The sequence below is a fragment of the Ctenopharyngodon idella genome, chromosome 12 (assembly GCF_019924925.1).
Source record: "Ctenopharyngodon idella isolate HZGC_01 chromosome 12, HZGC01, whole genome shotgun sequence".
Classification (NCBI taxonomy): Eukaryota; Metazoa; Chordata; class Actinopteri; order Cypriniformes; family Xenocyprididae; genus Ctenopharyngodon; species Ctenopharyngodon idella.
Genome location: NC_067231.1, coordinates 18,914,769 through 18,932,376, shown reverse-complemented (window position 1 = coordinate 18,932,376; position 17,608 = coordinate 18,914,769). Strand labels below are relative to the sequence as shown.

The 17,608-nt window shown below is 38.5% G+C and overlaps 1 protein-coding gene across 15 annotated transcripts in view; it reads right to left on the bottom strand.

The window, feature by feature from the left end:
* Positions 1 to 17,608, bottom strand: part of cacna1g (calcium channel, voltage-dependent, T type, alpha 1G subunit) — a 232,683-nt gene that overhangs the window by 94,705 nt on the left and 120,370 nt on the right. For all 15 annotated transcript variants that reach the window (XM_051914048.1, XM_051914050.1, XM_051914047.1 and 12 more), the window contains exons 6-10: positions 16,710 to 16,869; positions 14,646 to 14,937; positions 12,146 to 12,238; positions 10,521 to 11,340; positions 9,665 to 10,044 (exon numbers count right to left, since the gene is read on the bottom strand). In XM_051914048.1, coding sequence (XP_051770008.1) covers positions 9,665 to 10,044; positions 10,521 to 11,340; positions 12,146 to 12,238; positions 14,646 to 14,937; positions 16,710 to 16,869 — 1,745 coding nt within the window. The remainder of the gene's footprint in view (positions 1 to 9,664; positions 10,045 to 10,520; positions 11,341 to 12,145; positions 12,239 to 14,645; positions 14,938 to 16,709; positions 16,870 to 17,608) is intronic.

Here is a 17,608-nt window from a genome sequence, read left to right as displayed (position 1 = left end):
AAAGTGACGTAAACATAGGGTATGTTATCAATATATTTCTAAATGTGTAGGCCTTTGGACTTAAAAACCATAATGGAGTTGTTTTGTGCACTCTTGTGATCGTAAATGAATGGAAGCAGGTGCAACTGAATAGGTATGTGTTTTCTTTTTATGTCAATATAAATATCAGTTAGATTTAGCATGATTGCTGTGCACTCCTGACATAAATTAATAAATTACTGTTACTGTAACATTTTTTATTGTAAAACATTGTTAAAATATTGATGCTGGAATCTTAAATCTTTAAGTAAAAGCCAAACGTTCGCAAGTTTAGATCGCTAAATCTTGAATGACTGTCAACTGTTGAATGAATGAGTGTCACGTCCAGCTTGTTTACTTTGAACGGAAGACGCTCCCACTTTTGACGCAAGGCCTCATGGGGCGTAGGAAACTTGTGGATATGAAGGTCAGATTAAAATGGTCTTGGAACAGTTACCATGCCTTCATCATTTACTTTTGAAATCTTTGGGACATCATATCCTGCTGCATGCTTAAAGGATTAGTTCACTTTCAAATGAAAATTAACCTAAGCTTTACTCACCCTCAAGCCATCCTAGGTGTATATGACTTTCTTCTTTCTGATGAACACAATCTGAGATATATTAATAAATATCCTGACATATCCAAGCTTTATAAATGGTAGTGAATTGGATCAATGAGTATGAGCTAAAGAAAGTGCATCCATCCACATCCATCCATCATAAACGTGCTCCACACGGCTCCGGGGGGTTAACAAAGGCCTTCTGAAGCGAAGCGATGTGTGCACTTTCTTCAGCTCATGTGTGCACTTTCTTCAGCTCATACTCATTGGTCTTGTTCACTGCCATTATAAAAACTTGGATGCGTCAGGATATTTATTAATATATCTCAGATCGTGTTCATCAGAAAGAAGAAAGTCATATACACCTAGGATGGTTTGAGGTGAGTAAAGCTTGGGGTAATTTTCATTTGAAAGTGAACTAATCCTTTAAAGTGTACAAAAAAAATTAAAGACTACAACAAAATTCTGCTGTATTGAAGGTTCATAGAAGCATGTAGCCTCCAAAATCCTTAATGGTAGAAGTTTGGAACCAAAAGGAATCTTCCTAGAGCTGGCCTCCTGGCCAAACTGAACAATCAATGGAGAAGGGCCTTGGTTAGAATGATGACCAAGTAGCTGATGGTCACTCTGGTTGAGCTCCATGATCATATATGAAGATGGGAGAAATTTACAGAAGGACAAACATCACTGCAACACTCCACCGACCTGGGCTTTATGGCACAGTGGCCAGACTCAAGCAAGAAACAATATTCTGAGAATATTGTTATATTGTTATATATATTGTTCTGAGAAACAATATTCTCTGGTCTGATGAACCTCAGTTCTAACATCATGCATAGAGGAAACCAGGCACCTCATCACCTGCACAAACCATCCCAACAGTAAAGTATGACAGAGTACAGAACTACAGAAGTGTCACTCTTTGGTCTACCTGATAATTTTGCTACACAGACTCGCAAACCATTTGAAATTAATAAGTTTCATAAGAAAAATATGTTCTAAAAACATAAAAATCTACTCAACTCCAAAGGTCCCGAGACATATTTAGTTCTCATTTAATTAAACACAACACAGACTCACACTTTCATGGTCTCATATTCCCTAATAGCTTACGGTGCAGACTGTGCTAGATAAACTACGTGGGGATTAACTTTTTGACATCATAAACACCAAGTTTCTCATTGTTCTTTTGTTTTATCAGAGCGTACTGTCTCGAACGACTGCAAGCTGAACTCAAAACTCAGATACAGGTGAACTACAAAGAAACTGCAGATTCCCTGGTGTAATTGATGTTGTTGATAGTTCGGTATGCAGAGAAAAAGTTTTTTTTTTTTTTTTTTTTATGAGACACGGGTGAATTGAAGGAGAGACATATGGGCCGGTTCATATTTCGCTTCGGTTTTTTCGATTGTAAAAATGAGACTGGGCAAGAGACCCAGCACGCATAACACATTCTTGAAACATCACGGCTAGCTGGGTTTAATGAACAGAGTCTTAAACGCCTGAAAACAAAACACAACATCCCCAAGCACGCAACTATTTGCCTGTGAAAACTAACAGTGATTTTAAGAGACATTTAGACAGGTCAACGAACTTCAGAGCTTTAAATGATGACAAAAACTATGTAACCACTCTAATTGTTTTACTGAGATGATTGTTTCCGCAAAGTAATGAGGAAAAAATACAATTACATACTGTGCATGAAATGAAAAATAACATCTATATTAGCTAATAGAATTAAATGTAATCTAATCAGATTTAGAAGTGGTCCGTGGAGCGCGATGATGAAGTGTGGGGCTATTTGTGGTGTTTCACAGAGGTAGGGAAGAAAGCCAGCAGTTTTTTTTTTTTTTTTTTAGTTGTTTCTGGATCTGAGCAGCTGAGGGTTGGGCACCGTCTACCCAGCAGGAGCTTGCACTTGGCCTCTTCATAGGGTGAGGCCCTTCAGTTCAAATCAGGACCACTTGTGGGAAGAGTACATCATACACAAACCTCTGCAGGAGTGATTTTTCCGGGAACAGCAAGGCTGAAGACTAACGCTGAACTCTTTGACAGGTTTTGATTCACGAAACATCAGACGTTGTTTACTTTTTATGCCTGGAATATCTAAAAATTATGGAGCCCCTACAGCAGGGGTGTCCAACCCTGGTCCTGGGGGGCTACCGCCCTGCAGATTTTAGCTCCAACCCGAATCAAACACACCTGAACCAGCTAATCATGGTGTTCAGGGTTGCTTGATAATTACAGACAGGTGTGTTGGAGCAGGGTTGGAACTGAAATCTGCAGGACAGTAGCCCTCCAGGAGCAGGGTTGGACACCCCTGCCCTAGAGGGACATGCTAGTACTAGCTAGAGGGTGCTTTTACACTAGCATTTTTGGTGGTCACCTGGGTTCGAATGACATCACAGTTCGGTTTGTTTGGATGATGTGAACGCTGTTTTCTGAACCCATGTGCGCACCCGCGAACCGTACCCGAGTCCGCCTAAAAAGAGTGGTCTGGGGTATGGTTCATGTGAACTCTGGGACGGTTCGCTGCTGATATGAACGCAATTGCACTAAATCATGGAAGTGAACCGCTATTGACGATGTATGATTCAACAAAACTTGTGTTCTCACTCCCTTTCCTGACAATTGTGACTGGCACACTGTAAACAGAGAATCTACATCTCATTTCTGCGTGACTCCAGCGTTCTTTAAATCATTTGCAGTACATTTGTGGCAGGATAGACACAAGTGCCATTATGTGCTGATGCTACAAAATCAAAGGTTCAAAAACCAAAATATACCGTTCGCAAAGACCCGCCCCCTTTAGTTACTGTGGCTATGTCCGACAAGCCGTGCCGATCTCTCGCCACACATCATGTTCTCACGCAGTGAAAAATACATCGTGGAGCAAAGAGGACACTGACAACGCGTCGACAGACAAGACAGAGCAGGTTACTTTTGATATGAAACAAATACTCAAATTTCAAATCTTGTCATTTTTAAAGAAATTTAAACATACCGTTTTGTGGCTCTTTAATGTGTCGTGACAGATCGCTGTAGTGCCTCAGTTCAAGCGGCTCGTGAACCGATCATCTCTTCCTACTAGTTAATTTATAGCATCAGATAAACATGAATGAACATCATAAGGAATGTTGTTTCAATCGTGGAAAGACATCAGTACGCACCATTTTTCAAGTTCAAGTCCACCTACGTTAATCTGCGGATTCTGCATTATGATTGGTTTGATCACCTGTCAATCAAACTCCTGGCGAAGGGTCAACTGAACTCAAGTGTGCAATCGAACCAAGTGTGAAAGCACCCTGAGTTCACTCGCAAAAGTACTGTTCCCCCGAGAAACGTTGTGTTTGCTCGTAAAACTTTTGTGTTTCCCATTGAAATATAAATGAAATCTATTGAAATATAATTTTTTCTTCCATGTCATTTTTTTTTTTTTCTCATCCTCTTGAAGGGCAACTTTTTGAGCAATGTTGCTGGGCAATGTTGCCAAACGATGTTGCTTGGGCACTTTCCCCTTGAGAATGGGCAACAAACATCTGGATACTTTAGATTGAAATTTGTTGCCTATTCTCAATGGGAAAGTGCCCAAGCAACATCGCTCGGCAAAATTGCCTGGCAAAATTGCTCAAAAAGTTGCCCTGTGTATCATCACCTTTAGAGGCTTCATAAAAAATGTACAAAAAAAGTATATTATGATACTGCATGTAAGCCTACTATGGGTTATTTTACTTAATTCAAAAATACTATGTAAAGGCAGTGTTGGTGCAACATCCAGACAAGGAGCTCAGACAAGGCTGAACTTCAGACTCCTCTTCAGATGAACTGCTCTTAAAGGCCATATCTCACCAGCTGCACTTTGCTATCAGCTGCTGCTCATTCCAGCACATAACAAATGCAGGATCAGTGTCCCTTTATCTAATTATACAGCTCCTATAAACAAAGGCACTGTGCCCTGGGGAACATACAGGTATATGGAAATATACACTGGGGTGCACAAAATCTGAAAATCTATATATTTGTGAGTCTGTATATATACAAACCTATTTATTTGTTTGTTTATGTTAATATTTGATATAAGTACATACACTGGAAAAAAAAATCAGATCTGAGTAATAAATCAGAATTGAGCTTAATGCTCGCAGTATGAACGCAGCCTTTTAGACCCCAATGGGTCATTGTTTTCAGTTGTCACTGGTGGAAGCTGAAGAGACTGTTTTCTTCTGAGGTTTACAGTGCTCAAAAAAAAAAAAAAAGAAAAAGAAAAAAACTACCCTTGGCAAAGAACGCCGCTGTGGTGGCCACTTCCCAAGTATGAGATATGTGTTTCCTCATTACCAACAATGACGAGTACATGCTTTACATCCAGTGAAAAAGAAGTTGTTCGAAATAATTTAAGCCCATGATGAGCAGTTGAGATTGTTTCATTGAAGCATAAACTAGCTGGTCTCATTTCCTCTCATTATGTAACCTCATTATGGTTCAAATGGCTTGTAGACAAGCTAAAAGTTCACCACATGTTCACCACATAATGGTCTGAATAGCCTAAAACAACTTAGTAAGATAAATAAGTAAATAAATGCTTGAAGCGGATGTGCAGTGGACAAAATACTGACATTTTAAAGACCCCACAACATTTTCAATTGAAACAGGAAGTTGGGGCTCATATAATTCAGTTTTTTCCTCACACAAATTATTGATAATTTTCATATTTGTGTAAACCCATGCAGTTAAACACCCACATAATACATGTGCTCTGATCTGAGTTGCTGTATTTCATTGATCTCATTGCTGTATTTGCAATAATAACTAGGCCTAACTGTCATTACAAAGATTGTGTGAAGTCCCAGGGCAAGTCCTGAAACAAAGCAAGCAACCCTCTGTACTCATTAATTTTTATAGCCACAGCAACAATAACCATTATGCCCCAATAGCAAATTAGGAAGGAAAAGGAAGTAGAAAAGGGGCAGCGTGGGAAGAAGAGGTTGAAAGACACATAGAGAGAGAGAGATTCCCAGCAGAGATGCATGTTGAGATTGGATACTGGGTTAATGAGTGGCTTGGAATTGTGTGGAATTTTCTTATGATGCTAAATATTCGGGGACCTGATTGATGGCAAAGTCCTTTAGTAATGCATAACACAGGGTGAGGGATAAGACATGTCCATTTGAACAGCAACATCCTCCTCTCTACACTAGCACATGAACCAGACCCCGCTGCAACCTGCACAGCCAGTCTACCGGGAAGTATGGGAAGCTTAAAGGGCTTCATAGTGAGTGTAAGATTAAGAGCTTAAAAAGTTCACTTACAAGTATGTATCAACAAGATTCTTGAGCTGGAAAACAGGGTGTAGATAAACATGCTACATGACACATAGCATTTCTTATGCCACAACATGGGGTTGAGAAGTTTTTGATTTTGAAACACTGAAAGCACTTACTAGAAATTCAAGCGAAATTTGTCGATATTCCAAACAGAGTCAATTCAAGACACTATTTAGGGGGGTTGAGAATGAATGCTGCTCTTTTGAACTATCCATGAATGCTGCTCTTTTCTATCCATCAAAGAATCCTAACATAATGTATCACATTTTACACAAAAATATTAAGCAGCTTTCAACTTACAAAAGTATATATATATATATATATATATTTTATTTTTTTTTTTTTTGAAATACAGACCCCAAACTTTTGAATGGTAGTGTACATTATGTCTTGTAGTGTACACAATCATTAGTTGTATGGGTGAAATATTTTTGAGTAAAATCCTAAAAGGTGGCTATAGAGGCAAATATCCCTTTCTGGCTAAAACAGCTGACAGATATATAGCCCAAAATGGAAGGGAAACAGCAGCAAAGCCAAGAAATAAACGAAACAGAATGGGCTGAGGAGCTTTTGAACAACTTGGGCTAAAGGTAGAATGTGAAATCTGATGGAAAAGAGAGATGGAGGTGTGCCTGTGGATTTATTTTTAACCTCTAAAATAAAAAGCATACACTTCAGCTCTAAATAGCTGCCATGTGGTCAAGTTTTGTGTGGTTTTCATGCGTAAGATCAAGCGATCAACATGTCTCCACTCCAAGAAACACAGAGCGGGGTCTGGAAGGAGGCAGCTCAGAACACTGCTCAGATCAATGTAGCAAAACCTCTTCTGCCTGTTTTTCTCAGTCATTCACACATTCCCCCCTTTGGCTACACTCTGTGAAACTCCACTTGATCTTAACTTCATCCAGCAATCTGTGATTTTTCTATCTGTACCGTACAATGGAACACCAAAACTGGACAACACAACATCAAATAATGTTTTGAACCCTACTTGCAACATTTCAAGCCCAGGAACTGTAAACAAAGCTGGAATTGTTGCAGTCGAGAGATTCTTCTTCATTACAAAGTGGGTTTAAAAAGGGATGCAGGATGTCAGTGATTGGAGGAGAGGAGCTCAGACAAGTATGAAAGACAAAAGGCAATAGAAGCTTTAGGAATGTGAAACAGGAACAGATGCAATTAACCAGATTGGAAGTTTTATGGGGATCAAAAAACCCAAGTGACCTTGTGCATCCAAATTCTTGCTCTATCTCAGTCTCCAATTCTCCAGATGGACTGCGCCGTAAAGACGATGTTTGCTGCCAGAATTCCCCAGGAGTTTACAGGGAACAAAACGAGAGGAGAGACAAAAGAAGCAGAAGAAGTCCTGAGGGGGAGGGGAATGCCATCCGTGTGTTTGTGTGTCTGTGTGTGTATGTGTGCGTTAGCTTTTTTTTCAGACTACGGTAAGTATAGACAATGGAAAACACTAGATCACATTTCTTTTGTTACAGGTCTACCATACTCACACGCTAAAATTCAAAATCTACTAATTTTACCATTCAAAAGTTTGGTGTCAGTACAATACATATATATATATATATATTAAGCAAGGAATACTTTTGTTCAGCAAGGATGCATTACTCTGGTCAGTAAAAACATTTCAAATAGACACTGTTCTTTTGAACTTTCCATTCGTCTAAGAATCCTGAAAAAAAAATGTATCACTGTTTTCACAAAAATATTAAGCAGCACAGCTAATAACTGATAATAATAAGAAATGTTTCTTGAGCAGCAAATCAGCATATTAGAATGATTTCTGAAGGATCATGTGACACTGAAGACCGGAGTAATGGCTGCTGAAAATTCAGCTTTGCCATCACAGGAGAAATATTACTGTTTTTACTGTATTTGTGGTAAACTAAATACACTTTTGGTGAGCATTCTTTCAAAACATAAAAAATTACAGAGTCAAAACTTTTGAATAGTAGTTTAACTCCAACCAGGGTCATAGCAAAGACAATAGATATAGATAGATGGTTCACTCCTATTAGTTATGAATGGGAAAAACTGCAATGCACAATATGGCGGAATACGTCCCTCCTTCTAATGCACATGTGCATTGGCTGGTCTAGCCTGAAAAATAAGCTTTTTCAACACTATTTGTGCATAAGAAACAACATTCATGGGATAGTTCATGTCAGATTTTGTTGCTGATTTGAAATATGTTATTTAATTTCGAGTTCGGCAAGCAGTTTTTGAGATTTCAGGATTTCCCCATTCAAATAAATAGGACTTGGTCTTGAATGCCCGAAATAGCTGCCTGGAGGCGTTGTAAATATGGCCGCCGAGTGAACAGACTTTCCTTGAAAGGGTCATAGTCAGGGGGACAAATAAACATTGTTCCCGTTTGGTGTCCGCCAACAAAAATTTCTTCGCGAACCCAGTGAATTCATGCGACGACTCTAAAATCTAATAAAACACATTCCCTTTTGGCAGGGTGGTCGCTTGAGTTCACGAGGCAGAGGACCAAAATTCTTACATTGCCCGCATATTCACTCCTGGATACCAGCAGTTGCTCCCATTTATTTCATACTTTTTTGAATAACTCTCAAATTACCAGAATAAATCATTTTAATCAGAGTCAGTGATGATGAATGTTGTTTTCTTGTCTGAGAATCAACCATTTTCTGTGAAAAATACAAAACTCTACATCACTTCATCATCCTTCAAAGTTGCAGCTCATAAAATACTGATCATTTTCCTAGTTGTTCATGTCAAAGCCCTGAGTTACGACTTCAATCACAAGCAAGGGGGGCCGTTGCAGGCGGGCATGAACTGTGGTGTGTGCCCTCCAAAGGATCTGGAAGACTGTGAGGCATGCGAGCACACTGTGTAAACACAGTGCAATGAATTTCAGATGTGTGCCAGTTGCCCTTTTTCTTCAGTTCAGACTCGTGCTAACTCTCTAGTATGGCGAATTACCCATACAGTGGTAAACAACAAAACATGCTGCATACGGGAAGTCTTGCATTCCGTGATACTGCAGAAAAGGGTAGTGGGGCAGATGGGTACGTTATGTGTTGAAAAAATATAATCGTGTATAATTATGTCATACACTACATTCAAAGGTTGGGGTTCGGTAAGATTGTGTTTTTTTTAAAGACGTCTCTTATGCTCATCAAGGCTGTATTTATTTGATCAAAAATACAGTAAAAAACATTAATATTGTGAAATATTATTACAAAATGTACTTTATTTAAATACAGCTCAATTTTTACCATTATTACTCCAGTCTTCAGTGTCACATGATCCTTCAGAAATCATTTAAATATGCTGATTTGCTGGTCTAGAAACATTTCTTATTATCATCAATGTTGAAAACAGTTGTGCTCCTAAATTTTATTTGAGAAAACCGTGATACATTTTTTCAAGATATATATATATCTTGCTGACCTCAACTTATGAACAGTAGTGTATAAAGTCAGATTTATGAGAATTAAAGGCACAATTACAAGTAAATACACAATTGTTAGATATGGAGTCACAGTTACAAGAAATATTGACAATTGTGAGCAATAATTTTGAGGTATAAAGCCATGTGTGAGATATAAAGATGCAATTACTTGCCGTTAAAATGGCAATTAGGAGGAAAAATTACCTTTTCTGTTTTTTGTTTTGTTTTTGTTTTTTTATTCTGATGCAAAAACATAATTTTATCTTATAAATGAGGGTTTCCAGATATCAAATCAGTGAGAACAGCATAGAGACATGCACTAACCTGCTCATGATACTCAATGCCCATGCTGAGTGTGTTAATGAGAATGGCAATCATTATTCCTCGTCCGAAATACTTGCTGTCCACAATCTTACGGAAAGTGTCGCACACCAGCCTCCAGAAACGGACCACCTTTGCTGCTCGAGCTCCTAATGCAAACTTCTTCTTTCTGTTGGGATCTCTGCTGTCCCGATAATGGGCATCCTGTGTGAACTCATACACGCCCTCACTGTCAGAGTCTGCCGTCTCATTCCCATCTATTCCCTCTGAGTCATTTCCCATCGATTTGGCACAATACGGACACGTCTCAGGGTCAAAGGTCAAAGCGGTGTCTAAGTTTGTGCCACTGCTGTTCAAGAGGGCATCCTTGCAGATGATCTTGCCTGAAATGTATAAAACAGAAATACATCAGAAAAAAAATATGCACAGAAAAATTTCTTTTGAAGTTATATTTTATATCTATGATTTTTTTTTTTTCGTATTTAAAAAAAACAACTTTTACTTGTAATAGCAAGTACCAATGCAGTTCATAAGGGCATACTTGCAATTTTTTTTATTATTATTATTTTTATTATTTTATTTTTAATAAATGATTTTTGTTTATGGTTGATTTATGGTTTTTCGATTTTCAGCAATTCTGGCAAAATAAAATATTTTAAAAACATATTTATTTTTTTTAAAGAGTCACATAACATTTCCAGAATTTCCAGCAAATGTAACTATATTATATAGTGTTACCATGATAATGATATGAACAAAACATAAAATTACTCATACAGTGATTCTGTTCACACTGCTTACTCTAAACTCATGTGTGTTGCACATTCAGTTCAAGTAACTCCATTTAAAATCCATTTACCAGGAGGACCTTGTGTCTCCACCAGGCACTGTGAGGTGTTGATGGAAGTTGGGGGTATGTTTAGGTTGGTAAGGACACCAGCAGTACAACTGCCTCCTCCTGGCTCCAGGATTCTCTGTCTGCGCTGCTCTAAGGCCAGAGATGACTGTAATGTGGGGTAGTTCTTATGTACTGGAGCTGCAAATGGCACCGAGTTCCTCTTATATGCATGGAGCACCGTGGGAGAAGGTGAGGGGCCGCAGCGCAGCGGCTCGAGGTGGCTCGCAACCTGATAAACACTATGCATAGATTCTGCACCGCTGGGGCCCAGAGACCCACAAAAGGGGTCCTGCTGAGGGATAATGACAGGTAGCATGAGAGCACGCCCAGAGTTGTTGACATTGCCACTCTGGGAACCGTTGTCCACCTCTCTGCCCACTTCGGTTCGGACACTTCCATTGCCCAGATGGTAGTGATGGTGGAGGTGATGGTGATGATGGTGCATGACGGGTCGGATGGATCCCTGGCGCTGCTTCTGCCGACGTCTTTTCGTAGGCGGTGGTTCCAGCGGTGGAGAAGCACATATCCGCAGCCCTGCCCGGCGACCGGTGGCCCGGATGAGGTGGCCGATTTGCCTGATGCCTTTGCGGATAATGTGGACTAGATACTTGAGCAGCTCATCATAGCAGCTTCCTGGCTCAGAGAAGCTATTCAGCGTGCTGGCATTGGACCTGAAGCGCACTCTCTGCTCCTTCATAAGCTGACTCTCCCGTTGCTTGGTCTCAGAGAACTGTGTCGCTATGACAACTAGACAAAGATTGATCATGAAGAACGAGCCCACCTGCAAAATAGTGGAGGGAGTGGAGTAGACCATGAACAGAGAGAGCTTCACTGCTCATTAACAACATTGTTACTGTAACAACAAGAAAAGATGGCATGATAAAAATAGCAAGCATAAAATCGATGGTTATTTTCTGTACTAATAGGATTTGAAATTAACAGATTGGAAGTTCAGAACAATGCCACATGCTTGCTTACTTCTGTGTAAGACAAAAGAAGACATTTTGAGAAATGTTTCAGAGTTTTTTGTCCATACAATGGTGGTCAGACAAGTTTTTTTTTTTTTTTTTTCAAAATCTTTTCTCTTGTGTTCTGAAGAAGGAAGTCGTACATGTTTGAATGGACATGAGGGTGAGTAAATGATGACAGAATTTTCATTTTTAGGTGAATTATCCCTTTAAATATCCCTAAATGCCTATCATGGACACATTTAAACAGTTTTGTGTCCATGTTATTATAACAATCCATTTGCTAGGCTTAAACAAAACATGATTCATTGCATGCCATAGACATATACAACTGCAACTACTATTTTTTTTTTTTTTTTTTTACACTGATGTTGATGTCATGAAGTGACTTCTTTTTTTTAATTTACTGGTTTTTCAATTTCCAATTCACTATGATGTCACTGATATCATCATCAAAATCTTTAAATCTTTAAAATATTATTCTCTTCTTTTTGTCTTGTGAGCTGTCTAAGTTTTTCTGACGCACAGTTACATCAGAGACAGTAGGTAGTCTGTCCGGTCAGGTATCACTCTTATAAATGTGTCCTGTTCTGCCCAGCTCAGCCCAAAGCCACTCACTATTATCAGGAGAATGAAGTAGATGAAATTGTAGAAGGAGTGAGCATCCATAACAAAGTACATGATGTCCACCCAGCCCTCCAGAGTAATAACCTACAGGAAAGAACAAAATTGATTCAGTACAGCTTATGCAGATTATACACATACACAGAGGCAGCTTATAAAATACATTCTTTTTATATAAAACTATTTTCACTCTTGCACTGTAGCCACTCTGCTTGCTTCGGCCACTAAATTGAAAAAATAAATAAATAAACGTAATTGCAGCTTTTTCATCTCATAATTGTGACTTTTCTCACAATTGCAAGTTTATATCTCACAATTCTGATTTTTTTCCTCAGAATTACAGGATATAAACTCACAATTTCGAGTAACAAAGTCAGAATTGAAAATGTTTATTCCTCGCAATTGTGAGAAAATCGACGTAAACTCGCAATTCTGACTTTTTTCCCCACAATTGAGAGTTTATATCTCAAAATTCTGAGGAAAAGAAGTCAAAATTGCAAGATATAAACTCGCAATTGCAAGTGTGCGTGTTTATTTCTGTAATTGTGAGAAAATTGAGATGTAAACTTGCAATTCTGACTTCTTTTTCTCAGAATTGTGATGTAAACCCGCAATTGTGAGACAAAGTCAAAATTGCGAGTTTACATCTCTCTCACAATTGCAAAAAATAAACTTGCAATTCTGACTTTTTTTCCACCGTTCGCAAAGACCCGCCCCCTTTAGTTACTGTTGCTATGCCCGACAAGCCATACCGCTCTCACGCCACACAATATGTTCTCACGCAGTGAAAAATACATCGGGGAGCAAAGAGGACACTGACAACGCGTCGACAGACAAGACAGAGCAGGTTACTTTTGATAAGAAACAAAGTCAAAATTTCAAATTTCAAAATTGAAGAAATTTAAACAATAAATACGGTTTTGTAGCTCTTTAATGTGTCGTGACAGATCACTGTCAGCGCCTCAGTTCAAGCGGCTCGTGAACCGATCATTTCTTCCTACTAGTTAATTTATAGCATCAAATAAACATAAATGAACATCAGAAGGAATGTTGTTTCAACCGCGGAAAGACGTCAGTACACACCATTTTTCAAGTTGAAGTCCACCGGCATTAATCTACTAACTCCTCTGACTGCTTTGTCGGACAAAATGGTGGATTCAGCATTATAATTGGTTAGGTTGCCTGTCAATCAAACTCTTGGCGAAGGGTTAATTACGAGTTTATATCTTGCAATTGTGAGAAAGGTGTAAACTCGCAATTCTGACTTTTTTCCTCACAATTGCAAGTTTATTTCTCACAATTCTGAGGAAAAAGAAGTTAGAATTGCAAGAAAAAAAAGTCAGATTTTTTTATCTATTTATTTTTATTCTGTGGCGGAAACAAGCTTCCATAAGATACCGATTATCAACTTCAAGTGTGAAAAAAACGTTAGTAGGCACCTAATGTCAATACAGCGACATGGAAACTAAAAGCATATAATCTCTGATTATATGCTCCCATGATCAGTTTTCGGTTTTGTACTCAAGTATGCATGATTAGGTCGACAGTACAGATATATTATGCTCAGGGGGGACACCCTACCGAGCATGCACTCTTCATTCCCTTTGATTAATCTGTCACAGATTAGGGAGAAACAGGGTAAGGCAAAACCGGAAAGGAAAGGCACTTTGCTTGCTATTTACAGGGCAATTGGGTGTGCTAGCAGATGAAGGGCTGTCAGGCAGCTAATTCATTTTTAGATACTAAAAATTAAGCGCCTAACCACAGAATTGGCCGCTTGCAAAAGGAAGATTAAGTCATCGGGCCATTCCACAGTTCAGTACACGACAGTCTCCTAAATATTTAATAGATTTCTATGTTGGTGTGTTGTAAACATGAGAAGTGAAAGTTTAATTTAATTTGAGATTAAAATCAGTGGGCACATACTGTCGGATGTAGAATTAAAACCTTATCAACCTTTTGTGATAAAAGAACAAAAAATTTAATACAAACCGCTGATCCCTGCAATTGTCTTCAAGCCAGACTCTAAAAGAGCTAATCCAAAATCCCAGGGCAAATGAGCTTTGATATTCAAACAGTGTCAGGCATTTAAAATATCACTAACCGGTCAAGGAAACTGAGATAAGCACATTTGGGTTCATGATTGTAAATGTAGTCCCAGTTTGGATCAATCAGTGAATTACATATGTCACTGTTGGATCAAAGTGCCAAAATTTGCTAAAGATTATATTTTAACAGTGTTATTAAATTAATGTGTGTTTTTAGAGACTAACTTTGAGCATTAGATGATGTCAGTGGTAATCTAAATGGAAAAATACGAAAAATGAGCATGCACAATTAATTGTATCAAATCTCTAATACTGGATTACAACCGATATGGTAACAATATATTGTGCATCCTTAGTAAACTGTCATATTAAGGTACTGTAAGTGTTTTTGAAGACCTTTGTATAAGTCTTCACAGCATAAGCAATAAAAAAGATATATAACAGACCTGAAAGATGGCAATCCAGGCATAACCAATGTTGTCAAAGTTTATGGCCCCCTTGAAGGGATTGGCCTCTCCGGCAGAGCAGTTGGTGTAATACTTGTTCCAGTTGACGCAGGTGGTGTTGTCTGTGCTATTGTAAGCTGCCATGTCCAGCTGGCACTGTCGGCCCTCCTCATGGAGCGTGGGGATAGAGGTGCACAGGCGCATGCCATTCTCCCGAGGTTGAGAACAGATAAACGGGTTTTCATCATCGTTTTCTGTGTGGTAGTACTTGTGCAAGTCTAGACTGGTAGGCCTGTACAAAAGATAACAACATGAATCACGTTTTATCAGTAGAGTTTGTTTTTACACCAGCAGAAATCTATAATTATTTCTTGATGTCACTGTGATGATTCAGTCTAAAAAAATGTAATCACTTTCATGACATTCCAAACTTGTATGAGCTTCTTTATTTTAGAGAAAACAAATGAGAAATTTTGAAAAAAAATAATAAATAAATTCTATGCAATTGCAATGAAAGGGGAGTGAGGCTTTCAAGCTTAAAAAAAATGGCACAAAGAAAATACAGTAAAAGTTCAAATGTATCAAAAAGGTGGTCCGTACCACTTTTCTGCTAAATTTCAAGTGTTCTACATTAGATTAATTTTTAGACTGGATCATTGATTGCGAATAAATCGCTCAGACCAGTTATGTGAACTGGATCAACCAGGTAATTGAAAATATCCAAGTCAGAAGAATGATTCATTCATGAAAAACAAAACATTTTGGTATGTGCCTCACATAATGCTTATGTATGCTTCAGAAGACTTGGAATGTAGTGTGTCAGTCATATATACCACTTTTATGATTCTTTTATTATTTTTATTTATTTATTTCTAATTTTACAGTTTGACAGCTCTAGTCCTCGTTTTCTGCAGCAAATGTCCAGGATATTTTTCAAAAATCAACCTTTTGTCTTCCACGAAAGAAAGAATATGTATGTAATGCATAGACACACAGTTCAGACAACTCATGCAAATAAATGCAAATTAACTGTGCATTGAGCAGTAACTAAGCCAATGAAGTCCTCAGTGCTCTCTGCTTAGCCTCAGTTTCTCCTAGGGTTGGAAAAACACCCATTTAAGAACCAGTCATGCTGCAGCGAGATCAACGGTAACTATCTCCAGAAGAAAAGCGATTGAGCAAGGCCTAGCTTTAATGGCGTTTGGCTCTGACACTGGATAATTGGGCCGTCTGTCAACACAAATTCACCTCAGAGAGAAAGTGCCATGGCGAATTAGCTGCACAAGTACCTTCAATTACCCATTGGGACAAATCCTAGCCTTCCACAGAAACCCTGCCCCTTGAAATATTTATTTCTTAAGAGCAATTTAACAGTTTAAGACCGTCTTAATGTTACATAATCACCGCTGCAAGCCAATCTCTGTGAGGCAGTGGATTCCTTCAAAACGCTGTGCCAGGCCGTGAATCCATGGGGTCTAATTCATGCTCTCAGCGCAATGATAGCTGTGGGGTTTACAGAGCTAGATAGTAAACAAAATGAATTGATTCATGCTTGAAAATTAATTGAAATGAAGAAAATTAGAACTATTAGGATCTCATCAGTTCATTTTTTTTTATGATTCATTACATATAAGATTGTGTCTGCTACATGTTTATGTATTTCTGGAAGGAAATCACTTCCAATATTCCCTGTGTGACCCTTCCACCTTTGTGGACATTTCATGCACATTTTCCAATATAAATTTTAAAAAATTCAAACTTTATTTGCTCCCAAAACACTAAGTAGTTGTGTTGCAGTAACATAAAATGGACAGCGCACTAATACTCAAAGTGGATGGATGGATGGATGGAGGTTTGTTTTTGTTAATTAATGTATTGCTCTTTATTGTTTTCAATCTGTAGGCCCATAAAATCCAATTTAAATAGATCTGGTGTTGACATTTGGCCTTTCATCATTACAATAATGTGGTCTCACATTATAACCCTCACCATTTCAAGACTCCTGAGGTCACTTGTAAATTATTACTGTGACCTTGATACTAAAGTCCAATTCATCACACTCACAGGGAGAAGTTTTCAGGGAGGAAGCAGCGGTTGCGGAGAAGCCCAGCCCACAACTGGACGCCTACAATCCCAAAGATGAAGAAAACAAAGAAGCAAAGCAGCAGCACATTGCCTAGCATGGGGAGAGTATCCAGCAGAAGCGTCACCAGGATTCTCATACCTGCAGAACAATGAAGGAGAAACTAGTATTATTTCATCCCTCAAACACACACAAACATTGTAATAATAAAAAGATACTGCCACAAGCATATTGCTCTCATAAAACATATGAAATTATACACTGTAAAAAATGAATGTGATTTTAACAGTAAAATATTGTAAAAACGCTACGGAAAAAAATTGTAAATAGGTTAACAGTAAGTTCCCGTACTATATACAGGGAAAAACTGTAAAAGCTCTTACCAGACATTTTATGTAATTTTCACAGTAAAATGCTGTAAATTTTTAGAAGTAAAAAAGAACAAATCAATGTATAATTTACAGTCAAAAACTGTAAACTGATATTCCCACAATTCCCTGTGTGACACTCCACATTTGAAAGTATTTTGTTTAAAAATGTCACGGTTCATGGATTCACTTACTCACCCTCGTGTGTTGTTGTGTGTGTGTGTGTGTGTGTGTGTGTGTGTGTGTGTGTGTTGGGTGTGAGTGAATGATTGTGTGGGCGTCACCCATTATGGTCTGATTGCGATCTGTTGCCAGCCGTGTCTTGTTAGTGGTTGTTATATATTGTGCTTGTCTTTATGTGTCTTTGTCAGTTCGTTGCAGGCTGTTCCCGGTGTCGTGTTCTCTGTGTGTTTCTTCCTGGTTTTTGGATTCTGGACTTTCGTCGTGTGCCCTGTTTTCTGGGTTGGATTATCCTTGTTCTCTGATACCCGCTGTAGCCCTGCGCCACCCAG